The 27,445-nt window shown below is 36.6% G+C and overlaps 1 protein-coding gene across 1 annotated transcript in view; it reads right to left on the minus strand.

Moving 5' to 3' along the window:
• Positions 1 to 630: 630 nt before the first annotated feature.
• Positions 631 to 27,445, minus strand: part of GRB14 (growth factor receptor-bound protein 14) — a 43,314-nt gene continuing 16,499 nt past the window's right edge. The window contains exons 2-13 of the mRNA XM_009996098.1: positions 24,151 to 24,307; positions 19,284 to 19,405; positions 17,269 to 17,343; positions 12,108 to 12,245; positions 11,239 to 11,349; positions 10,953 to 11,048; positions 10,288 to 10,368; positions 7,983 to 8,099; positions 7,832 to 7,889; positions 7,654 to 7,741; positions 4,130 to 4,223; positions 631 to 777 (exon numbers count right to left, since the gene is read on the minus strand). Coding sequence (XP_009994400.1) covers positions 631 to 777; positions 4,130 to 4,223; positions 7,654 to 7,741; positions 7,832 to 7,889; positions 7,983 to 8,099; positions 10,288 to 10,368; positions 10,953 to 11,048; positions 11,239 to 11,349; positions 12,108 to 12,245; positions 17,269 to 17,343; positions 19,284 to 19,405; positions 24,151 to 24,307 — 1,284 coding nt within the window. The remainder of the gene's footprint in view (positions 778 to 4,129; positions 4,224 to 7,653; positions 7,742 to 7,831; positions 7,890 to 7,982; positions 8,100 to 10,287; positions 10,369 to 10,952; positions 11,049 to 11,238; positions 11,350 to 12,107; positions 12,246 to 17,268; positions 17,344 to 19,283; positions 19,406 to 24,150; positions 24,308 to 27,445) is intronic.

Below are 27,445 nucleotides of genomic sequence, written 5' to 3' on the forward strand. Positions count from 1 at the left end.
AAAGATGTTGATTTAGTCATTAGAGGAAAAAATCCTTTCAAATATTACAACAGGAAAAGCACGACTCAATGCAACTGATGATTTTTAAGTAGTTTTAATGATTTTTCACTTTTTGTATATGATAATCCTCAAAGTAGCATTCAAAAATATAGTGCAAAATATTTATTCATTTTATTTACAAATAAAATGTGCAGTTCAGCTTATTCTCACCACAGTAAATATTATTCTTCTATGTGATGAACAGAAATTATGACAAACATCTGAAGAGACAAAAAGTTCATATTAAACCTAAGAACAAAGATCTTTCCTTCAGTCATAGTGTTGTAGAAGTTACACAATATTATTTTTTTAAAAATCTTTTAAATTGAAAAAAAGAGCCAAAGTCCAAGACAACATTAAAGAATTACAATGGGAAGGATGGTGTGTTTTTTTTTAAACCATAACATTAATTTTGCTGTGACAATCACAATGCAAAGTCCTTATCTATATAGAACATCATTTTTTTTTCAGTTAAAACACAGAATCTTTACAATGAAATGCTTTTCCCCTTCTTATTCTACAAATTGCCTGTAGTGGAAAAAAGAACTGTGGTATCTTCCTTTGCCTCTGATGGACCAACATATGCTTTGGTTAAAGAGCAATTCGTGCGCAATAGTGTTTTAGCTTGCAAGGCAGTACTCCTTTGTTAAGTTGGTAGAATTCCACTAGCTGGATGAGATCAGTAAATCTGGTATGACCATCATCAAGGGTATAGAATAGCTTCCCATCATCTTCTAACTGCAAAAATGGAAAAACATGATAGAATAAAATTCTCTTTGGCTATGGTATTCCCCCCAACTGCAAAACATACCTTGAAAGGTTAGTTTTTAGTTTTACATGCTTAAAAATTTACTATCTGTGTTTCCCTATTCTAGTTTACTGAACATCAGCTCTTGCACAATTTGTATCACATTTGAGTTTATTTTCTCTACTGCTAATATGTCTAATATCAAGAAGCTTCAGTGCAATAGTGACTAATTAGTATTAATGTAAAGAAGGGTAATTATTTTAAAAAAGAAAAGGGGGGAAAAAAGATACTTTATAAGATTGAGAGAGTAGTGAACAGAAGATCCTGAACTAGGGCTAGCACAGAGTATCAGATGGAGTGCTGGGGAAGGATGCAACTATCCTACTGCAGTACAGGGGAAGGGAGAACATATAATTAGCTCTCCTACCATTATTAAGATTTCTTATCTGATGCAGCTGTTGAAGTGTTTATAACTCCTGGTTATTCTACTCCTTTCTACCATGTCTGCAAGTAGTTATTATTTCTGTATTCTCAGACTTTGGTCAACTCAGTCAAACACTGCTCGTTAAGGAATAACTGATGTGTGTATCTGCAGAGTCCTGTGCTCTATCTAGCAAAGAACCTGAAAATGGATTATTACCCATTGGCCTTCTCTTATACATGTAATTTTCCTGCCAAGACATTGAAGACAAGAAGTTGACAATTCAGATGTCTGTTGACCAGAATTTCATTTTTGGCTTATTTTTCTCTCTCTGAGTTAATCCCAAGCCTTGAAATTAATACCAGGCAGATTGCTAATTCTAGAGCAATCAGTATTTTGCAAAGTAAACACTCCTATCAAATGTACACTGCCCAGGAACTTAACAACTTCTGCGAGCTAAGAAGGCTGTTATGAGAGAAAATTTATTGGAAAAAGACAGTTCCAGAAATATGTATCAATCCTTCTTCTTCTGCATGGACTACAGAACAGATAATTTCAGTTGACACTGAAGTTAACTTCTATCAGTTCAGAGTAGCAAGGCTAAAAAATACATTTAAGCTCTTCACAGTATGGGATCACAAATGTATCCCAAAGGTTTTCAACTTTTTACAATCAATTCCCTGCCACCCACCTGCAATACCAGTTGCACATGTTACCAGTGTTAACATGGTGCACCTGTTAATGTGGGGGAAGCTTGAATTGGCAGGCTGCATGCCCTATCTGAAGAGACATTTTTAAATGCAGTATAACCTGAATCAACCCAAAATGTAAGAGAAAAACAATTCATTCAGAGGCTGAATGATTTTTTTAACTTGAAAAATACCTTCCAAATGCCATTTATTTATTTACATGTACTAGGAAAGTTTATCTTCACTTCCCAAGGACTGGAAAAAGGCAAGAGTTTAGAAGAACAGTAGGATTTTAAGTTCAAAAAGTTGTTCTGCAACTAATAAGCTACCAACTTACTGCAGTAACAGAAAATGCCATGTTTCTTAGAAAATGATAACTTAATTTTGAAGATCAGTAGCAACTGGAAGCCAAACCTTTGCCCCCCTCAAAAAAACAATTTTGTGAACTCCTTAAAGAGCAATGTTCTAGCAAAAGAGAGTGTGCAGTAAGTCAGGGTATTGAGAAGGGTGTGAGGGACTCTGAATGCAACTGGAAATGTAAATGACAGGCAGGAAATGAAATATATTTGGGGAACTAAGTTTCTATATTCTGTCTCTGGATTAAGTTGCTCTCATTACAGATTTATTTTTTCTGGTAACTAGCATAGGATAAATTGTTTTACTTTAAAAATAATTTTTAAAAATTTTCTTCAAGGAAGACAGCTTTTGCACTGAGGTGGTACGGGTCTTCTAGACTATTAGCATGGAAAAATCGACCCAAGTCTGTAGACAATCTGTGTCAAAATAAAGAATTCCTGGTTCCTACAAACAGGAGAGCAAGATTTTAGCATGCGTGCTTATGATGAATTCCTCAAATGCACTGCTTCCATCTGCAAAAGAACATTAGAATTGACTGGATAAATTTTTTGGAAGGAAGAGGAGAATCATCCAAGTTGAAGGAAATCAAAGAAAAGCAGCTTTCTTATACATTTTCTCTTACAGAGGAGAGGGTCCGTTTCCTGATAGGTAAAGAAAAAGTGGTGTCTTAAATTTGAGAGTTAAATGACATTCCAATGAAGTAGACCATACAGTGTTTGTACAGAGTTCAGAAGGTTTTCTAAACCACACAATAGTTATCCCAAAGTAAATACTAGAAGCAATCACAGTCAATAGAAGCACAGAGATCTTACACCTGGGATTCTGATCACAGAGCATATGCTGAAGCTCACAAAGGATAGCTATCCCTTTTGAATGAAGGACTCCTCCAGTGCTTGTACTTAACACAATTAAAATCCTGGGCAATTCTTTTAACAAACAGATTAATTCCTTTTTCCTCTCAAATAATTATTCAGTTATATTCTACAGGAACCTTTTTAGGGGAGGATATCAGCTAGAAGCCTTAGGTGAGGCATACAGAAATTTGATGAAAGATCACAGGGGATCACCAGATCAGACACAAACAAAATGCAATTACACATTTCTACTGAGAAACAGCAGAATCTAGAAACTTCAACAGGAATCTAGAAACTTCATCTCAACAGAAGCAGCCTGTAAATAAAACAGAATAAACCACCTCTGGAGGGAGTGGAGGGATGAGGAAAACTGATCATTCTGGCAGGAGAATGGGATGATATCCCATTCTGATGGAAAACTGATGGAAATACTATTTCAATTTAGGAAATTTCAGCATACCTACAAGTAGCTGGTCTAAACAATAATTTAAATTTTTTCTAAATTTTTCTCCCTGCGAAGACCTGGACATGAATATACAACAAGAACATGAATCAAGAAGAGAGGTCAAGATAAAATGCTTGATTCCAAACATTGAGAGAAACTATCCTGAACAGATGAGTCAGTGAGATATGCACACACACATATACCATAGGCAGTCCACTTGAACAGATGACTAAAAAGAAAACGCACCCATTTTGCAAAATGAAGACACAGTATGACCTTTATTAATTCATTATTTTCATGCCATGAGTGTTGCTTCTATTCCAGTTCATAGATTTGTCTATTTTTCCAAGACAATTTTTAGCATTACATAATACTCAAGTTTTATAACAAATCAAACAGAAAAGCTCAAAAATGTTCAACTCTACTCAAGAATACTAATTATCTTTAGTGATGTAGTTATTATAATGTTTATCTCCTACGTATAAAGCAAAACAAAAATATTCCAGAGATTTTCTATCACAATTATTCAATTGTTTTGTTTAACAACTGAATTTATAAACTGGAAAAATTACTTACTGGTACAATTTGAAAATGCTTTATTTTCAATCCATGACTCAATGACAATACAAATGTTTTGGGGTTACTTTGGCTATCACGTACCAGGAACACCCTAGAAGAGATTGAAAATTTTCACAGTAAGATCACTCTGGAAAGACTTCTGTAAACATCAACTAAAAACTGTTGTAAATTCACTGCAGAAGTATTAGTGAAAAGCAAAAATAATATTAATTACGTATTCATAATTAATTATTAATATTGTTTAAATCAGTATTTCTTTGCAAATATGTTACTGAAAATCCTTTTGCTTAAATTTTTATTCGGCCTTGTCTATTATGTGAAAACTATGCATTCTCATAATGAATGATGCTGTAGGTGTTAGTTTTGACACTCAAAACAGAATTGCAATGTATCCCTTTAGACAGAAAAGCAACCTCAAAGTTTGTGCTCTGAACAAAATTTTTCTTTGTACTTTGGCATTTAGCAAAATCTCAAGTGTTATAGGGAAAATCCAAAAGGCAGTTCAATGGGAAGTTTGCAGAAAAGGTAACGCAAGACATATAAGAATTATTTTCACAGCTGGCCAATATATTCATACAGGCAAACTCACTTCTGCACATTGGCACAATTCCCACTGAGACAGAGCCATTATCTGCTCACTTTATGGCATCATTATTCAAATCACAACACTCTCCATGGCCAACAGTGTCATTGCAACTATTTCACTGGTAACTCATTCCAGCCAGGTTTTGGCCAGACAGAATTTTACAATAATCCCGGGTAGGATAATCTGGTACAGGCAAAGGATGACAACCAGCAAGAGACAGCTTTCATTGAATCACTGGGTTTGGAATATTGGTAGGTAACAGTTTGGAGGACAGAAGGAAGTACCTGACTAACAAATTTGTATTGGAGAGAGTCTGAATGGTTTGAACTGTGCAGGTCTGGAAGAGATACAGCTAACCAATGTGCCCAAGGGAAATGGAGGAACAGCCACTGGCAATCATGCTCCTCTTTCAGGACACAAAAGAAATGGGCAAAATGGACTTGCAGGCATCAACTAAGTGAGCACTCGTGGCCACCTACGTTAGCCCAACCACGTACCAGGAATTAGAGCACAACTATTATATGAAAAGTAAGGATTTCAGGAGAAGAAACAAGACAAAGGTTTACAGTGCATTTTCACTGCATAAGGGTGCTGGATCCAAACTACTAATCACATCCTTAAAGTTTTAAGAGTTCTATTTTTAAAAAGAAAATTACCTGGAATTATGAAATCTGGAGGTCATAATAGTTTACACTTCTAAAAAAATCCCCATGCTCTCTAATTTAGAGCTCTGACACTAATTCAGTTATTAAAGAAGGATAATTGCCAACTCAGCATACGGCTCGTACCAGCACCCGGCAAGTCTTGTAACGGGAGTTCTCAATAGACTCGGGCTCTCCTAACAAGCTCTCTCTCACCACCTAGTGGCCTTCTACCCTCTCCAGGTCATGAATGAAATTTTTCAGAGCAGTTAGATAGATCCTTTTCATAAACTTAAATCTTTTCGATGTTTGTCATTAAGGACTAGCATTTTATTTTATTCAGAAAAATGACACTGATAAGAATGTGTCGTTTTGCAGATATCCCAAATGTTTTCTCTACAGTGACCCAGATGCTCTGATCCACATTAAACAATACAAAGTAATCACCATTGAGCAAGAAAGAATATATAAGTTGGTTAGGATTTATGTTCCCAATCATCAGTTCTTTTAAAAGTACATTTTCTTACTTTTTTCCTCACTTTAACAGAAAAGATGAGCAAAATTTTTTACTCCTTCATACTCTTTTCTAACCTTATCACATTAGACCTACTTTAACTGTCAAAGAACCTTTAAAAGGATCACTTTATTATGAAGAAAGGTTTTTAGTTCACAGAATCTTAGAAATGCTGGTTGAAAGGGAGCTTTTTAGACATGCTGGATAACTCCAAACAAATGATTCTTCATAAATTTGTAAGGAATTATCTGAATTATCAGTTGCATTTTTGAACAGCATATTTGTTGGTACACACAGTATTACAGAGGTCGTATCACCTCTGTCATACATGAAGGAGATCTCCCCACTTGGGATCACCTTAAAAGGCTGCCAGAAACTAAAAATTATATTATTGTCATGGCAAACTTCTGTATTTCTGGTAATAAGTCATTCTTTCAGCCCATCGAATAGCACAGCATTTGACACATGCTGTAATGTGTTAATGACTTAATTGTAACTCCTGACTATGTATCTTAAAGCACATGAGAACTTGTTGATTACGACTATTTTTACCTCCCTCTCCTTCCCTTTCCCCCCCCCCAATAAAGCCCTTTCTGCACTTATAGAAAACAGTATTACAACATACTTAATCTAAAACTGAAGGTATTTAACCAGTAATCTGGTAGTACAAGTACCTAACCGGAAACAGACTCAGAAAAACTTCACTTTTATGGAATGACTCGTTGAATGAAGGAGGCTGAAGTTTACATTTAATATAGGAGCAAAGATAAAAATACAGAGATAAAAATCCAGGAGGATTTGAGCATAAAATACATATTTGCTTTTTCATTAAAAAAAAAAAAAAATTTAAATGAGAGAAAAACAAAATCAGTAGTCTTAACCTAATGTTTATTGATTACCATTGTGGGATAATACAATTTTCAGTTATTTCATAAGGAAAAGCATACTTTTTTTTCAATGGCTGTCTCTGCACAGTTCATTTTAGGAAAAGGGTAGTAAATGTTTTCAGGCTTTCTTTTGTTTTTTCATCACTAATACAAAATACACAAAAGACACTGGTGCCAAAGTTGACCATTCCTAGAGAACACTGTGCAAACATAGAGCTCAAGTGCTGGGCTCTGAGACATAAGTAATCTGTCAGTGACAGAATCGAAGGGTTAGATCACAACACAGAAGACTTTATTTACAATTACAGATTAACATCTCAGAAAGAAGCTTTGGAGATAAAATATATTTGCTTTTTCATTAAAAAAAAAAAAAAATAATTAAATGAGAGAAAAACAAAATCAGTAGTCTTAACCTAATGTTTATTGATTACCATTGTGGGATAATACAATTTTCAGTTATTTCATAAGGAAAAGCATACTTTTTTTTCAATGGCTGTCTCTGCACAGTTCATTTTAGGAAAAGGGTAGTAAATGTTTTCAGGCTTTCTTTTGTTTTTTCATCACTAATACAAAATACACAAAAGACACTGGTGCCAAAGTTGACCATTCCTAGAGAACACTGTGCAAACATAGAGCTCAAGTGCTGGGCTCTGAGACATAAGTAATCTGTCAGTGACAGAATCGAAGGGTTAGATCACCACTTTACTGCTTCAAAAAGATATAAAAAAGAAACCATCTGATCCCCAGATAGCCCTATATAAAAGATTTTTTATTTCTATTAGGTAAGTGCAAACTCTTCCTTCCTCCATCTCCCCCCCGATAAGAAGTACAGGAAAACAGCAGTTGGTGACTAGAAACGTGTCTCAGAAGAGTTATTTAAAGAATTATCTTACCCATCTACAAGTCCATGCTGCAAAATAAGTCTCTGAGCCTCTTCTCTAGAGATTTTATGATGAAACCATGACTGAGATCTGTGTATAGCTGTAGAAATAAACATCTTTAAAAATGTATTGCCTTTATTGAAAGAACCAGCTATTGCCTTTCTCTGGCACTGAAGTAACTCACACATACCCATGTTAGACATGGCAATAGGACTACCATGTGAGTTGAGTCGTAGACACCCTCTCCTCTGTATGAGAGAAGTAAAAACATGTTTTCAAAGCTTTTTTGTTTAAAAAAAGAATCAGAAAATGCTATTCTGATAAAGCAAAGGTGTTTATACCCGCCATGCTAATCCTTCTTCAACTGCAACTGAAAGGGCTTCTGCTGGATTTTCTATGATTCTGCTTCTGCGTCCTGAGAAATCCATTGCTACTAAAGAATTTTCTGAAATGCTTCTCTGCAACAAAGAAAAATAAACTTAGCTTGTCAATAAACTTTGTTAATTTTTTAAACAATTCATCATTTAAAATGAGCTTCTGAGAAAACACTGTTTTGTCAGTGATGTTCCAAGTATCTGCAATGTTTCCCATCAGAGCCAAACTCATTTCACCCTAAGGAGCATTAGTATTTCCAGTATGCTGCTGCAAAGCTGAATTTTACAGTCTGGCAGTACAGATCAGCTTTTTGCTTTACTGCAGTAGAAGATAAATACATTGCTTTACCATAAACTCTATTTGTATGTTTGACTATCACTAGCCCTTTGCATCTAAAAACAAGTCAGAAGATTGTTACTTACTTGTCCAAGTAAAAAAAAGCTAAAAAATAAAATTCTTATACATAGCCCCCAAATTAACAAATATTTGAAATATTTTGCTATAAACACATAATAATGTTTTACATTCTGTATGTAACCTTCCACTCAAAGTTTACTGGTTTAAGAACTGAAAACAGCCAGAAGTTTATGAAGTTTAACTTGTAATCCCTTCTAAATGCTTGTTGTTTTTTTCTCCCAGAGAAGATGACATTTCTAGTAATAGAATAAAAAGCACTTAAGTTTGACAAAACAGTCTTAAAATTCACCCAAATACTTCTCAGAAACTAAGATTTACAAATTTAAGTTTAATACAGATTGTGAGGGTTCAAATGTTGGCAAACACTGGAATATCAAACAATTAATAGAACATTCTAGCATTGTGTAAGTTAAACTAACATCTGGAACACAAGAGGCCCAGATTTCTGTACAGTTAGCAAAGCTTCCCAGTCCAAAAACCAAAGCAGCTCTGTTTTGTGCCTGTTTAGTCATAGGCACAAATATAACTAGAAATGCAAGACAGCAATTCTTTAGTTTGCTGTAATTCTTGACACTGTAATCAAGGTCTGCCTGAGTAACTGTAACCTGTAAAGAACTTTGTGAAAGTAAAAAAAGACAAAATGGTTGCTTTTAGGAGAGTGGAACTCCTTGTAGCTGACATGGTTGTGAGTTATTGAGGAATGTGAAGTGGTTCCCCTATGAAGTATGTTCATTAGCTTGTGCACTTAATTCCCAAGTTTATCCCATTTGCTGTTTAATTAATGAATTACACACAAGCAGAAAAACAGTGCCGTGCTTCGTACTGGTTATAGATTCTGCCTGTGTTAGAAGCTACATAAGCTTTTAGCACACAACAGTGTAAGAGGAGAGAGAATCAGTAATAGCTCCCAAATCTGTTATAAAAGCAGCAGTTGGCTATATAGCCAGAAATATAACAGAAAGACACAGTCGGTGTATGAAGCACAACCTTAAAGCCATACTTATTAGCAATATTACTGAAAACTATTTTGGGGGAGTACCTATAGTATACATGAATGCATATTTTACACATTTTAACAGCAAGAACTATAGCAAGAGCTAAAAAAATCCACCATAAAATCACTCTCCCAAGACCTGACAAGTAATTTTTATCCAGTTTAGTCAACAAAAAACACAAGTGGTATGAAACATCCATGAAAAAGTCTGTGATCAAGTGACTCATAATGAACTAGGATAGCATAAGATAGTAAAGAAAAGGACAACCTGAACCAATCCCAAGTATATGACTGAGGAAATGGACACAGTATCTAGTACAGGCTGTTATTCCTCCAAAACCCAATTCTGCAAATTACAGTGTTCCTCTCAAGTCCAGTCAGTATTACACCAGCTGAAATTCATCTTACGTACTTAAAATTTTATATTTTAGAAAAATTATACATGTGAGCATTACTGTGTACTGAAAAGGGTATTATAGATTTCTTACTAATAATTTACAGTATATGTAAACTTAAAACTTTGCTTCTTTTTTAATGCATTTATAGTTCTGCTGCTCTGTTTTCAAACTCCTCTTTCCATTCTTTTTGACTGTGATGATAAACCAGTGAAGTCCGAAAATACTGGAGATTTGACAAAGGGAAAAAGCCTGTTAACTCATCTGAACTACCAAATTTGTTTTTAGCAAATTTATTAATTAGCTCTCTAGTCAACCCTGACAGACCCAAAATTTTCAGCAAGCATTCAGACATGCAAATATCTGCAGGATAAGTTCAGTAGTACAGCTGACACAAGTTACTTAAAAATAGCATGATAGCAGAAAAAAAAAATCATTTATTCATAGAGCTACAGTGGGACGTACCATAGGTGTTACATTCAAAGGGCTGCAGCCACTTCTACCTTGATATGGTTGCATGTAATTCTGATACAGCTGCATCCCATACTAAAACCAGAAAAGAACATGGTTAGCATTTAAAATTATAAACCTAATCCAAGTAATTTTTCTCCAGGTGTAATAGACAGCACATACTTTCCTTTATCATCAAAACCAGGGACAAATACTACTAGGGTTAAGGTAATGCACAACAGTTGTCATTGCTATTGCTGCCTTCATAAATGTACACTCTGCATTAAATACTATCCATTGAATACACTGAGTGACCTACAGCTACATTGTCATGAACAGACACATTTTTAAAAAATAGTAAAGTTCTCTTCTTGTAGCTTTGATCCACAATACTCAACAATCTCAACTAACTGAGCGTTGTTACATACAAGCATAGGCTAATGTTAAGTATTTAGGAATTTGCAGGACTGAGGCTTCAAGCCATCATCCCATTCCTGACAACAATTCCAATAATTTGGTCTCTCTCAGTTTGTTGGGATGAAAAAAAACAATCTTTCAGAATACAAAATTGATATAGCCATTGTATAGGAACTGAGAATTATGTTACTTCTCTACTGCACAGTATCAAAATGTCACATAGTAAATTTAAGCAAGAAGTTATGTCCACACAGAAAAATTACCTTAAGCAACCTAATTGCTGTCATCCAACAGGTCCTACTTTGCTCATCATCTGCACAGAGCTGTTTCAGGTCTCTGCTTCCTCCTGATTTGTTAGGCTAGAAGGCCACAGCACATTTTTTTAGCATTAATGCATATCTTGAAGATAATACCTGTTGAAATAAAAGCCACTAATTCTCCTATTTTATAATAAACAGCTGAATATTGTTTTCAAAAACCTTTAAGAAACTTAAGCTTACCTAAAAACTGTGGCTTGCTTTAATATGTATCAGAATAATAAGCTTGTACCTTAAAGCAGAATCCATAGTTTGTTGGTGCTCCAGAAATCTTTTTGCCTGTCAAAGACATGTACATATCACTATTGCTGAATTCACAGAAAAACTGCAGGTGCCTTGGTTCCTAAAAAGAAGAGCAATGTAATACAGTTAGACTATTTTTAGCAAGCCTCTCCAGGTAAGAAACTCAAGAGTATATATTGTAGTTATCCTGTTCCAAAATAGAGTCTTGCAGACTACAGTTTTAACTGTGACATCATGAAATCTAGAAAGAGAGAATTCAACATTAATTTTACAATGCAGAGAAAAAACATCTCAAACTAGTCAAAGGATTTTTTCTTGTAGAGAGGGAGAAAAACCCAAGTACAAGTGCTGTCAGTTCTGGGAAAGCATCCACTAAATTCAAGCTACGATAATATGAGTAGGAGTCAAGTTTTGAGATCATTGTGTCTTTCAAACATCAAATATACTTTCCCGATCTGAAAAACTGTGACAGTGTACAGTGACAAAATTTGAGAACTCTCAAAATCTCCCTGTAAAAAGCTTTCATACACAGGTTTGTTTTTATTTTAGATAATGAAGAATTATGTCCACCTTTCAGAGCATCTACTTAAGAATTTTCATTACAAAGGGCACTCTGTTAACTGACTGGAAAAATATTAACTGGAATGAAGCAAAATTATCAGGCAAAAAGATTCTACTGTTCCTAAGACAATAGTTCCCCAATTTCATATTTCAATATATCTCTAGCTTTTATCTACAATAAATATTTTATTTCCTTTTTATGACTATAAGTTGAAATTCAAATTTTCACTATTATTATAAGAAATGATAAATACATACACATTTTCTCTTCATTGTTCCCTTTTTTCCTTCCCTTACCTTAGATGTACCTTTAGTGGAAAAATAAAGGCCAGATCTTCTCAACAGAAAGTACAGTTTTTTCCACGATTTTTTGCCCTGCTCCTTTGCATGCAAATAACCATGAATCTCAGGATACGTGCTGGAGCTTAAGAACATCTGAAAGAAAATATCAGACTGCATTTTTCTTTTCATCTGAAACCAGCTTTCTGTTTTGTTAACATACTCATACAGGACCAAGGGGAATAAACCCCTAAATCCACTGTCACACCACAGTAATTCAGTTATGATTGCATCTAATTTCATTAAGAGTGCCTCTGATTTAAGGTGTGCAGAATGTTACAGAACGAACTCCAAGGTATGCTAAGCAAGTTACATATTTATATAAAACATAAGGTGTGGAGAATGTTACAGAACTCCAAGGTATGCTAAGCAAGGTACATATTTATATAAAGCCTATGGTTTGACATGCAAACATGAGTTATGCAATATGTTGACTTCAGTGTAAGAAGTTCTGATCTCATTTTGCAGACCCTATTTATATAAAAGTACAAATCAATGCTATGAAAAGAATAATTAAAAAAAAGCCATCCCTCCCCCACCCCCCTTCTGTTTTATAAACCAGATAAGGGAACTGATCTGAGCCAAAATTAATTCAGGAAACAAACCACAAAATCTGAATCACAAAACCATGCAGGTCAGGCAGATATTACCAGTTTCAAAAGGAGGGAAAACAGTTTGCAGGACCTGAAGTGGTGCTTTAATAGGAGCTTTAGGAGCTTTAGTTGCACCAGAAACAGGAGAGGCTGGGCCAGTTACCAAGTCAGCTCCTGTTTGTGCTCAAGGTCATGTGGCAGAGAGCATTAAAAAAAAAAAGCTGCACTGGGAGAAAGGAAAGAGGGATCAGCCATTTTGCCTCCAGAACTGCAAGAATAAGGTGCACACTCTCACAAGCCATAGAAAAGGCAGAATTATATAGTCAGACAGAGATGTTAAGTAATGCACTGATAGCAGCTAACTGATGCACTGCCTCTGCTCAAGGAATTCAGTGGCTTCTCTTTAGCCATTTCAACCAGATGTTGTCAAGAGTGCAACATTTCTGTTATCTTGCTAAGACCAAGTATGGTTTTCCTCGGTGTCCTGGTTTGAGCCAGGATGAAGACAAATTGGCTTCATCCTGGCTCAAAGCAGGACACTTGGTCTCCAAAACTACCTACTAAAAGCTGGCAACCATGCTAACTTTATTCTAATTCCATATAATGTATTCATTTTTACTACTCTTCTTCCAATAAAACTACACAGAACTATGACTCACATCAAAACAGACTAACCTGAAATTCTTCAATTTCCATAAATGCAAAGGAATCTGTGTTGTTACTAAGCATTTCAAGAAACCTTTCCCCAGACTGGCCTGCAGAATCATAAATACTATCTAGGCATATACAGTAGAGAACAAGGGATTTTTCTGGTTGATATCTGCAGCTTCCATTGCCACTTTTTCCCCCCTGTCCATTGCCATTTCCAGAAAATCTGATTTGAGGACATAAAGCAACAGATCACTGGACAGGAGGCAGACTGGCCAATACCACACTTCAGCAAAATGATTAAGTGAATGTGATTTTGGAACTACACCAAGTTCTTTGGCCACTAAATAAAGCAGTCCAACTGAGCTACACAAGGTTTCTTTCACTTGCATTGTTTTCCTACCTTGCAGTCAGATGCTTGACTGTACCACCTGCAGACCATCCCAAGCTAATGAAATTCAGTTGCTGTGAATGCAGTAACATGGGCAGGTGTCACTTGACAGGGGAGTGCCCTGTCACACAACTAGGAATGGATTATGAATGGTTTCACTGCTATTCACCTGAAGAGCTCAATTAGAGCAAGGCCAGGTACATCTATCTGTGTGTGCCGCTGCATACAAATGCAGTTTAAGCAATTTCAGTGACACTGAAGCAGATGAGTAGGTCCTGGTAGGTGTACCAGCCTGTTAATCTTCCTACTTGCCACATATTAGCAGGTTCACTGATGGTGAATATAAAGGCTGCATTGAAAAAGTATTCAAGTCCATAAACAAGTCAAATGGAGGCTTTAGGAGAATTTAAAAGAGTCAATGTATGTAAAGCCAAAAGAGCATCTTTTTAGGCTTTAGTTTCTCTGCTGAAGATTAGAGTGTCTGGCTCCCAGCCTGCACAAGTATCTTCCCTGGGATTTCTGCCACAAGAGCTTCAAAACAGAAGTGCTGTGATGAAAAATGCTTTTCTTACTCAGCTGGCTAAGTGGAGAAGCGACACAGAGCTCAGCTTCAACAGTCACTGTTTTACCCATGCTATCAATTAAAATAAAGTAGCAATAATGCTAGTAAAAAGGCAATCCTAGATCCATCTTTTTCTCTCTAAGACAGCTGAGGACTGTGTCAGAAAATGTAACATGAACAAGCTTTAGTTAAAACCATTAACTGTCACAAGGAATGAGCAGCAAAAATATTTCAGAGTGAGAACAGACTGCCTACAACAAATACCTAAAACTAAACATAGCAGAAAACTTCCTCAGGGTTTTTTCTTGTGGGTTGGTTTTGGTTGAGGTTTTTTTGTTGTTATTTTGGCTTGCTGGTGTTTTTTTAATGGAAGTACATGCAACTTTGTAATAAGAAGGATTGTATCCCTATTTATGCAGGCAAGAGGTAATAAAAATAAGACAAAAATATGGAAAAAAAAAAAAAGAAATCTTTAATATTGGAGAGTTACCTGATGGTATGCTGCAGACAAGGATTTCTGGTCACCCAATACACAGAAATAAACTTGGATCCTTGCCCCCACACAGTGAAATATACAACATGACAAGCAGGGTGGTGTCTGTGTTACAATGTCTTTCAGCAAGTAACATATGACAGCACCAGGGACTTAATTATGATACGATTGCATGTAAAACCAACCATTTAAAAACCAATCTTAACAAAAAACCAAAGCAAATAAATGTCTTTTGTTGGGGAAAAAAAAAACAACAAAAAACCAAACCAAAATCAAATCAAGAAGTGAAATAACAATTATACCAAGTGAATTAATTGCCCACCTGTGAAAGTTGCTAGTCCTCAAAAAACAAACCCAACCCAAAATCTGAAAATAATAGCATATTTCATTACTATGGCAAGAGGCCTCAGATTAAAATCTTCTTACCACATTCAATTTTGACATGTTTTAAAGCATCCAACTAAAGCAAGCTCCAAATGATCCATACTACCTACCACTAGACATGTACATACAGTGATGCTTCTCAGAGCAGCCATACTCTAATCACTATAGTGATACTTCTTCTAAGCTAAAGATCTTCATGGCAGAGATTAAATCTCTCTTTGGCATACATAGATATGTGGTATACATCAGACCTAGTAATTTTACTTAGCACATACTAAAAGGATAGGAGACTGATAAACTTCTTTATTTTTATTTATTTTTTTATTTCAGGCTATTTAGATGCTCTGATTTAAAGTCATCAGCCAAAAGACTCCCTCTTTCACTTTCAATAAAAATCAAGGAAAACATACCTGAAAAACATTTTACTTGCTTACAGCTCAATCCACAAAAAGCTGTAAAAGTATCAGAAGTTATTTTTTATCAATAGTAAGCATTGAGTTGTTAAAACTGATGTCTCTCCTGATACCTGACCAACATCACAAATAATAATGCAAGACCATTAACTTGTCTTAATGAAAGTTTCCAAGGAAGTAGTGACACACTGTAAACTATTCACCCAACTGCTTCTGCTGAAACCTGCATAATTGACTGCCCAATGCACAAACGTATTCTCTACTTTGTGCCTACTAAGTTTTATTTGACAAAACACAATTAAACAGACAACAGAATGATTGTCTTACCCACAACCTCTGCATATGTTCTACATATCACAATATGGGCTTAAGGAAGTTCTGTGCAAGAGTACAGGCAAAGAGTTCCACTACAAAAGTCTTTATTATTTTTTCTAGGTACCAAATTACATTTGGAACAAAACCAATTAAGTTCTATTAAGACAAAGGGCAAGAGTTTCTAAATTACATGTGTACATTTGACTGGGAAATCTATTTGCTATTTAAGGAGCAAAAGTGAATGAATCTTAATTAGATAGGCAGCAACTTTTGAAATCGCCACGTTTTTAGGTTTGTAAAAATGATTTGCAGAGTCTAGCAAATGTCAATGAAATTGAAATATTTTTTACTGTATTTAGGATAATCTTAACCTCCTCACTAACATCCACCTCTGTAAGTATATAACTTTGATATAGAGAATGCTTTGAGAATTAGTTCTTTAACATTTTTCATCTATTGGTTGATGCCAAGGCAGAATCTAGCACACAGATGCAAAAAATATCCTGTAATTTCTACATTTATTTTACTTCCACCTTAAATATCCTGTGTTGTTATGTTGCCTTTCCAACAGTTCTTTATCCCTCGAACCTACATATGGGGTTGTTGTCTTCAGACCAGTGAAAGTTCTTCTACTAATTAATTTTTCTAGTGACAAGCAAACAAGAGTGATGTGTGTGTTTCCACCTTTATTACTCATTTTTTCCCTATTTGAGAAATAAAATGATGATCCCTGATATGGTCATTCTGTGAAATTATTCCCACTGTAAATTAAAATCTTGTGTCCGTGTAAAAGATGACTAACACTGAGTGACCTACCATATATTTTTTTGAAGGCTACAGTAGCCTTCAAGCTAACAAATCATACTAATGAGTCTAAATTTTCTATCATAAAGTTTAACCATTTACCTCTTTTTTAATATCCATTTTTATCACATTACCAGTTCCTGAGTATTCTACGAAGGCCTGCTGTTAAGTATGTGCTGAGTACTGCAACACTCCAAACTGGCTGAGGAAACAGGGTCTTTCACCTGAAATTGCCAATAAAGGTATTAACCACTTTTACTGCATTTTGTCTGTTTTGGAACTCCTTGGTTCTGAAAGAATGTGCAGGTTTCCAAATTTGGTCATATAATAACTGTCTGTAAGGGACACATCCACATCACTTTGCATATTATAAAGGAAAAAAAGTTATTAAACTATGTCTTGGGTTACTCAAATCCTAGCAACAGATCCAACAATGACAAAGAGCTATGCTTACCCAACACAGACAATGGGAAATTCTGAGCTATGTTGGTTCATCTTCATTCAAAGATCACATACCTGTAATATCCCAGAGTAGCTTACAGCTGCATTGGTCTCACTTGGAAAAGATATCATATGATCTGGAAAAAAGCTCTGTAATGATAATAATTTGTATCAAAGTTCTGTAAAAATAAATATAAACCTTCCTGTCTCTTTTGGATGTAAAATTAAAGTTCTCAATGCAGAGCAAGACACTGCAGATTCTGTGATCCAATAATTTCAGCTTACTGTAATGTCATTCCTAAATTTGTGATGTCCTCTATATTATTTGCTGAAAAAAACGTCAACTTTTGAAAAAATACCAGCGGTCGCTGAAAGCAAGAGGGTTTCATACACCAGTGCAAGTCATACTGCAGTACTTGGCCCCTACTGTTGTTCTTCTAGCAGTAATTTCTCTTGCTGTTGACATGTAAGACTCGCCTGGGCCTTCAATACAGTAAAAGTAGGGAGGATATACACCAACATGCTGAAAAAGATACTATTTTCTATCATTTTCATTATACTAGAAACCCAGCAAAATATTTTGGAATAACTTCCATTAATAGAGAACAAGTCCTCTCAGGTTGTTCTTTTTTATATGCCTATTTTGTATGGTATTAATATTAAATGACATAAAAATCTGATTACATCAGTATGGTGTGGTTAAAAAGTCCACATTTTAATGCCAATTTCATTATCAAGGAAAGCTCAAGAGGTAATTTATGGAACAGATCTTTAGCTGGGGAGTTCAATATAGTAATGCAGACATGAACCAGCCGGAAGTTTGGCTAGTGAAGTTTTCTTAAGACTTGATAGACAAGTTTGAAGCTTATATTCCCTTGACCATCCAATGTCCACTGACTTCCATTTTTAATAAAACTGAAGTATTGGCAGGGTTAATTCATACCAACTTATTTCTGATACACCTGTGATCACAGTACCCAAAAGAATGACCCAACAGGAACAGTAAGGACTATGCTCAGTCACAGATGCTGATACTAGTCATAGCCACATATCTGGCACACTCCACAACTGCTTCTATTCACTGGTTAACCAATACATAAACATACTTATTCTTTGAAAGCTTCTCTACTAACTGTAGAGCACCCCAAGCTTGGAATTTTTCACTACTGCAGTGATATCTTCATGTCAGGGGAGCACATCATTTGCCTAGAGAAACAAAGGTGGGGCAAGGAAAAAACTCTCAGATCTCTTCTGTCTTTTGTATCTTATTTACCATTTCGCTGGTAGATAATTTGAGTTCCCTTCCACTTTTCACCTTTCAAGTTCTCCTACATTTCTACTATTTCTCCCTTTGACATCTGAAACAAGCTGACTTTGTAAGAGACAGCATTAGGAGTAATCCAAACACACCATGCATTTAAGCAACCAGATGGCAAGTTTATCCTGTTGAGTCAGGACTGCTTCCATGGCCTCTGCCATTAGCCAAGGTCTGAATCAGCAGCATTAACCTTTGGCACCATCCTTGAGTCACAAATTGTCTCTGCTCTCTTTCCATTCCTTACATATCCTAACTTTGGCTTCACTTTCACTTAGTCCTAATAGGTTATGGCTGCTCATGGACTTTTGGGTCAGCTGTTATTTAGATGCAGCTGTGAGAAGCTGCCATTGGGCAGCGCTGGGCCATAACATTTGCTTTTCACTTTGATAATAAAATCATCTTTACTACAAATGCCTCTCCACACACTGCTTCATTTTTTATTTTGTTGTCTCTTGATGGAAACTTCACTCAATTTCAAGAATTTTGTTTTCTTGTAGGTCCGTGTTCAAATTTTAATAAAGATAAACCCATGTATGCCTCCTACATCACACGCCCCGCCCCACCCCCCAAAAGGATGTTTTACAATTGCAAGAAAGTGATCAGTCAAGAGTTACAAGCACTACAATATACTCCTATATGTCATATATTCCCTCCCAATTATTCCTTTTGACTCATGTGACACAGATTTACACCCTGCCTGTCTGCGTGTAACAGAAAATACTATTTTGCAACTGCAGTTGCACCACTTTACAGATACAATCTCAGGACTTACCAGTGGATTTTTAAAAAACTCATACTTGGCATAGTTTTTTCTAAAATAAAGTTTGTTTTCCTCTTCCATTACCCAATTTGACTGGACTTCCATCACTAACTCATGGTCCTCTATAGCTCTTCCTGTAAAAAAAACCAACAACAAAACAAAACCCACAACAGAAAATTAAACCAACACTTAAGAGTCTAGGAGTAGAATCTGAAAACACAACAATAAATCTATTATTAAATTAAATTAAACTAGCAGAGAACATGAAACAAGCAATCTGTACACAGTCCATTAATCAGAACATTACATCAAGTTCCAGCTCAGCAGGTGGAACTACCTCTGAGGTAGGTCACACGTGAGGTTTTCTGTTTTTCTTGTAGAGGGGCAGCTGAGGGCTTCATTGCCTTTCATGGCCAAATCCCAGTTCTCCCTGCAGAAGCCAGGCAGTTCCTACTCTATGGTACATGGTGCAGCAGGCAGACCACTGCAACCATTCACTCAGCCTGTCTGGGGTGTCAGGATGTCTTTCTAATGCTACTTTCTCTGATGCATCATTCATAAAGTGAAAGTTATCTGCAATATAGAATAGCATTAACTTGTCTTCTTCTCCCAAGGTCCCTACTATGTCCTGAAGCATTTCTAAAATTGCAAATAAACTTATAGGACTAAACAAAGAGCCTAACTTTCATAAAGTGTAGCACGCACAATTTTCTAGGACATGAAAATCAAACCTCAACTGTAAAATCACTAAAGCCTCTTTAGGACTACAGCATCTTTCTGTTGATCTTCTCTTGCCACCTCTATCGCCAGTCACTGCTCCATGCTTCTACACTGTTCAATCTGGTGGGTAACAGCCTTATTGTAGTCTGCAAATCTCTAAGCTTCTTCAGAAACTTTCCAGCTAGCAAATGTAGAGAAAGTACACTCATACAGCTAAATTTCACCTCAACAGAAAAATACCAAACTCATGACTAACAGAAGACAAAGCACTGTCATGATCTACAGATCAAGCAGAGGAAGGTAAGCGTCCTTCAAATTTAACTCATTCTTCATTGAATTCAACTCATTCTTGAGATCATAAAGACAGAGATTAAGGATGCTACAAGAAACTCACGTTTTGTAACATGATCAAATTAAGCAAATAAAAACATAGAAAAGTTGGAAAACAAAAAATGTCCCCAAAATACTGAAATAAAGCAAGCATTTTAACATCTTGTACAGGGTGATCTACTCCAAAACATTTTCTTCAGATGCAAGGGAAAAGAGACACTGAAGAACTGAAGCTCTTACTCAAAACCAACATTTTTTTCCCCTTTCACTTCTATAGAGACACAGTGATCCTCTGGGATGACATTTAAAACTCATATGCTTGGCATGGTGACATTTAAGAAAATACCATTTTCTTAAGAGTTACTTCTTGGTACAAAAATAATACATTCTGCATTACCCCAATGGATGGCTAAGATGCTTTCATTTCTTTATATTTAAGGTGTCACATCGCAGCATATTTTAAAATTGATTCAACTTACCTGCTTGAAGGAACTGAAACATTGTGTCAGTGCCCTCCAAAACACAGCCCTGTAATGAAGTCTCTCAATGTTGCCATGAAAAAGCTGCAGCTTGGTTTAGTTAGGTAACTTTTTGTATTCCGGTTAGACAGAAGAGTTTCTACCTTCCTCTCTACCATATTTTTATTTCTACTATCTCTAACATAAGGAACACTTTTTGCAGCCCAAGAAAAAGTCTCCTTAACTACGAGAAGTAACTAAAGCACCTGAAACAAGATTTAATAGTGAAATGCATGAAAGATCACATTTCAAATAGTCTCCTCTCTTGCCACTCAGCAGGGAAGGGGAATGAAGTACAGGGGAATTGCAGTGGAAGCATGAGACTCCAGCACTAAGGTACCAGCTGGTAGGGATGACATGACATCATCCAAATCTATGCATACCTCAGCTGCCTTCAATAATCTTAGACAAGGTGAAAAACATGTAAGAATTTATTTTAATTCAATATCTTGGAATAAAAAAGACACAGCGCTAAAAGATATTGCCATTTGTAGTGCTGTAGTAACTGTCGTACTTCAGACAACTGAAGCAGAGCCCAGGCTACTGGAAAACCTGGGAGGTGAGTAGGAAGGCTGAGCATGCGGGCTGTGGGCGGCGTGGGTGCCCCAGGACAGGCAGGTGGGTGCATCCCTGGCGAGCACCCTCACCTCCTCACCTGCCCACTCGCCCCAAGTCAACACCACCTGGTCAGCACTGGGCATGCAATGGAGTGAGGACACAACCCTGCTTCATGTTCAACAATATAGCTCCACACTAAGGGACATATAGGTTTGTGAAAAGAGGAATTTACAGACCATGGTTTTATGTATTCTTCTGGGTGGGATTTTTTTTCTATTCTTTTTTAACCGTCACATGCAGATAACTTCACACAGCAATTAAGGCACACTCCAGTGATGTAATTAATGTCTGTCTTGATTAAAAGCAGAACGCTGTGCTCAGCTCACTAAGACTCAGGCAATCATAACTAATTCAGGAGTATTCAGACAGCTGTTAGATATTAAAGAAAATGTTCACTAATTGATGAGTGAATAATTAATCTCCATCCTGCTGGAACTTACACAGACACCCACACTCACAGTACTTCTCTCCTTTCTATATCCATTCATTTAACTTGGGAGCCGAAAAAGACTGTTCAAATTTCCATGGGTAAAACATACAAAAGAATAATGAATAGCAAACAGCCTAAACTGAATGATAATTTGAAAACTATTTGTTCAAGCTACTCATCCAGTGCTTAATATACTTAATGCTAAGTTAAGCTCAACCTTTCAAACAAAACCAATTCTAATAATATCAGAAAATAAATCCACTATTATTCAGTATTATAAAGAAGAAAAAAAATAGCTCAAGTTGTTCCTGTCCTTGTCTACTAATGTTGAATCTGCATCCTTTAAAATAATTTAAATAAATAAATTCAAATAATTGTATTTTTAAAATGGACAATTCACCTTTTTCTAAAATTATGCCCAAAGCAGCTGGAGCAATCAGAAGACTGCATGGTGAATTCAGCTCTTCAGACTTGCATGCCAGCAATTTGGAGAATTTCAGAACCTTAGGAAAAACGCTGTCAGTAATGACTTGATACTGAAATCTTTCAAGAAATCCTTCAGATTGAAGCAAAGAAAGTAGTTGACAAAAAGTGTATTGTGCAAATAAACAAACCTAGAGAAACAATGCCACTATTGCTCTAGCATGGTTGTCAGAAGTGTCTTCTTAAATAGTCACTAGAGTACTTAAACACCAGCCACACTATAAAATACAAAACCCACTTCTACTATTTATATAGTAGTGTTGTCTAAAGCCATTTTTATACCTCCTCTTCTGCAGCATCAGTCAGTTACAGTCTCAATCCAGATTTAACTCTGACCTTACTCTGAGCTGGAAGCATCTTACAACTAATACATTCAATGCAAAAGGTTATAAATATCTTTGAAATGTTACCAAGCAAGAAAAAAACAAACTGAAAAACGTTTGCAGCTGCCTTCATAGGATAAAGGAGCAGAAAAGGGCAGAAAACAGCTTTAACTTTTGTAGTTAATCTTTAAAATACAGCTGTTAAACCTAATGCAGTTGGAGATACACAGTCAAGTTTATTTTACACAAATGCATGAGTCCAGGTTCCCTAGATACACACACAGAAAGGGAGTTTAGCAATAGCTTTTAGCCATATGAATGGCTAAAATTAATTAGGGGGGAGAGGGCTTGGTGGTGTGGGTGTTTGTTTAAAATGGACAGCACTGGATTTACCAGTTACCAGTGCAGATGACCCTTCTGAGAATTAAATACTCCAAGGAGCTTTCTATGTATTTCAGAATGCAGGAAGGCCCCCAAAACATCCTCTTTCTTAAGCCACACTTTGCACTAGCAACTGGAACTGCCTTTGAGGTTGCAGAAGTACTACATGTGGTAACTCTAGTACAGTGCTGAAGTTTAAGAATAATATGGAAACTTTGAGTGACACGAAATGAAAACCACATGAAAGTATTTGTCTTCTAGCAGACTTTTTTATATAATTCCCTATTAAAACCAAACACAATAAAGTACTGAAGAACAGTGCTGTAAAAGGACTGACTAGAGTACCAGTTCAATACTACATCCTAGCAGTGGGCTTCTAAACTCATCTTTTGCTGAGTAGTTTTTCCTGTGTTCTGCATTTTTACATCTCTTCAAACATCCACTTTCTTCTTATATTTAATATGTCTTAATGTGTTTCTATACTGGAAGTTTAGATGAATTTTTTTCTGCTTTTCAAGTAGTCCTGTCCCAGAGTTCACACTAAACGTAGGCAAACTGATTGTATTGAAGGAAAATACTGACAGCCTACTCTGATTTTTGTTCTGAGAATGGAGTCCTATTGTCCAGGCAGAATAGCATTAACTGCCTTCTGTCCTTGATGCCTGAAACTTCACTCAGGTGTGTGGGGAACAACAAATGTTTATTTGAAATGAAAATAACCCAAGTTTTGATAGAAAGAAGCAGGAAATACCAGTAAAAGAAGAAGACTGCAAAAGAAAAGCAAGGAAGAGTGAGAAAGAATTTGCAGTGAGGACCTTAATGGTCAGTGTCTTCCAAATCACTCTTAAAGATGCAGATTGAGCGCTGTGAGGCAAATGTACTACAGCAAAATGTACTTCTAGGTTTGCTTTCAAAAGAAGCTAAGCAGAAACAACAAATGTACAACAGAATGAATTCTCACAAGCCCTCCCATCATTTTCCTTCCAAGCCTTTCTATTACAATTGTACTTCTATGTGAAGAGGAAAACAAAACCCACCTTATTTACTTCCATAACATTGTATAGTATTAGTCTTACCTAAACCTGTGTGGGTAAGTTGTTCAAACAGAGTCCAGTTGTGGTCATCAACATAGTGGTTTTTCAGTATCAACAGCTGACACACATCCCTGGCTGTTATATCACTTGGTACTTCCAAAGCTCTGCTAGTATCATCTTCACTATATACTTTAATCACCTGCAACAAACAAAAAATGCAAACATATCCTTAAGTTTCGTATTTGATCCAGTTAGTTCATACATGTTCCTCTCTCAGCTTCATGACTGACAGAATAACCTGCATACCTAGGATGCAATACTAAAGGCAGACATGACTTTCTAGTGCAATGGTCATTGAAAACAAAAGAGCTGAGTAATGCATACCCCACTTCTAAATTTGGCTACTGGACATCCTTTACCACAAGACACCGGACAGATTGGTGCATTCACTTTAAATACGTAACATAGAGGTAAATAAATCCAGTGAAACTGTACCTTCTCATTTAAGCTAAAGAAAAAACCAGAGAGGATAAACAGTGAGACTGAGTAACTCCAACCTGCAAAACTGTAGAAAGATTTGATAAAGTTAGAGTTAGTTCAGAGAACAGCAATCAGATTCAAGATGCTCACAGTTCTACAGACAATAAAAACAGAAGATGCTACAGAGCTGCTTTCAATCTTGACAATCTTGACAAGCCAGAACTGGAACTATGAGGAAGAAAAGGCATATATACATACATAAAAATGCTGCACCTGGAAAAGAATTATCATCATATGAGTACCAGGAAAGTAAATAAAACATTCCAGAAGATGTACATTCAAAAAACGTATCCATTTCTACCATTTTTTATCTCAGCAGTTTTTACAAGTTTGTTCAGTCTACTAATTAATTTGGTGGGCATGGGGAAGGAAGCAATATAAAATCTGATGATTTACACTTGTTATTTGCACTTTTAAATTTCAGCAAGAAAACCTATTTTTCAACCTGGCTACACATTTTAGAGTCCTGAAGAATGGGTGCCCATAAAGTTTCCAAAGAGGTGAAGCTAAACTTGCTTGTGCTTAATTTCAAATGAAGAGGATGAGGAAGTCTTATTGTATATTGACTGTTTTAAAGAAGGCATGACAATTTAAGTATTTTTTCTGTATTTTATTTCTCTGAAGAAAAATGAATCAAAATGATCTGATGAATCAGTGAATTGGATGGAAGTGATGCAAATCACTAGTGCTCTCATTTTGTAAGCTCTACAGAGTGACTAATCCCATTAAAGTCAACCCAGATTTTTTTTTTTTGTAGAAGAGTAGAAAATAAATTCATATTCCCCACAGCAGTCAAAAACCTCATACTCTGTTACATTCCCTCTTTATAATTTTTTAGAAGTAGACAAAACACAAAAAAGTGAAAAATACTTAGGCTTCTGAGGAAAGGATCAACTCTTATCTGCTATGCTGTATGTTAGAATAACATTGCTTCTAAAATAAAACAGATTGCAGGATCACACAATGTTTGGGGTTGGAAGATGCCTCTGGAGATTGTCAAGTCCAACCCCCTTGTTGGAGCAGGGATGTTTCAGATTTTATTACAAACACAAACAGGTGGGTAAACATGGACAGTAGGTATAGAAGATTTGATGCAACATTAAACACGCCATAGAAGACTTCCAGTCCTCAGAAACACACTAAGTCTGGAATACATGATTTTTATTCTTTGCAATTTTAAACAAGCATTTCCACCAAAGAGCCACTCAATGTCATAAGACAGGGAAGTGAATATATTAATTAATCTTTACAAATGGGATTTATTTCCCAATATTTACATTTTCTAGTAGTGGGAAGTAACACTGAGTAACATTATTGCCCCTCCATCAGAGCAGTATGAGCCTGAATGTCCATCCCCAGGGCAGCACCTGCTGTGTACTGTGCCAGTGGAAACACTATGCAGCCCACTTGCTAGTGACAGTCTGGCCACAATAGCAAGAAATTCAGCACATGTTAAATCACCCTGACTACTCTGTCTGTGCCAAAGCACAGATATCCTCAAGACAAAGGGTATCCAAGACATTTTTATTTTATCTCAAAAATCCTCCTCTCGGTTTATTCATTTTCAACATCTTCATCAACGACCTGGATGAGGGTATAGAATGTACCCTCAGCAAGTTTGCTGATGACACTAAGCTGGGAGGAGTGGCTGACACACCAGAAGGCTGTGCTGCCATTCAGAGAGACTTAGATAGGTTGGAGAATTGGGCGGGGAGAAACATGATGAAATTCAACAAGGGGAAGTGCAGAGTTTTACATTTGGGGAAGAACAACACCATGTCCCAGTACAGGTTGGGGGCTGAACTGCTGGAGAGTAGTGTAGGTGAAAGAGACCTGGGGGTCCTGGTAGACAGGAGGATGACCATGAGCCAACAATGTGCCCTTGTGGCCAAGAAGGCCAATGGCATCCTGGGGTGCATTAGAAAGGGTGTGGTTAGTAGGTCAAGAGAGGTTCTCCTCCCCCTCTATTCTGCATTGGTGAGGCCACATCTGGAGTATTGTGTCCAGTTCTGGGCCCCTCAGTTCAAGAAGGACAGGGAACTGCTTGAAAGAGTCCAGCGCAGAGCTACGAAGATGATTAAGGGAGTGGAACATCTCCCTTATGAGGAAAGGCTGAGGGAGCTGGGTCTCTTTAGCTTGGAAAAAAGGAGACTGAGGGGTGACCTCATCAATGTTTACAAATATGTAAGGGGTGAGTGTCAGGGGGACGGAGTTAGGCTTTTCTCGGTGATGACCAGTGATAGGACAAGGGGTAATGGGTGTAAATTGAAGCATAGGAAGTTCAAGGTGAATATCCGAAAAAAATTTTTTACTGTGAGAGTGACAGAGCACTGGAACAGACTGCCCAGAGAGGTTGTGGAGTCTCCCTCACTGGAGACATTCAAAACCCACCTGGATGAGTTCCTGTGTGATGTGCTCTAGGTGACCCTGCTCTGGCAGGGGGGTTGGACTAGATGATCTCTCGAGGTCCCTTCCAGCCCCTAAGATTCTATGATTCTATGATTCTATGATTCTATGATTCTCATCTGAACTTCATGCACAAAACCTAAATACCATTGTAAACCCATCATTAAAAATCAAGACACAAGTTCTTGCTTTTAAGACAAACAAGCATGTTGTTGTCAGTCAGTCCTTAATTGCTGTAAACACATGCTCATTTCAAGCATCTAATGACCAAGCAGCAATGTATTGTTCCCCTAACCTGTTAAAGCAGCCCCTTCTCTGGTTTGTGCTGAAGTTGGTAGGAAAGTGAGCGAAGAGCTACAACTGTATCTCCTGCCTCCTGCTTCTTTCCTGC

The sequence above is a fragment of the Chaetura pelagica genome, unplaced genomic scaffold, assembly GCF_000747805.2.
Source record: "Chaetura pelagica isolate M959 unplaced genomic scaffold, ChaPel_1.0 scaffold3, whole genome shotgun sequence".
Classification (NCBI taxonomy): Eukaryota; Metazoa; Chordata; class Aves; order Apodiformes; family Apodidae; genus Chaetura; species Chaetura pelagica.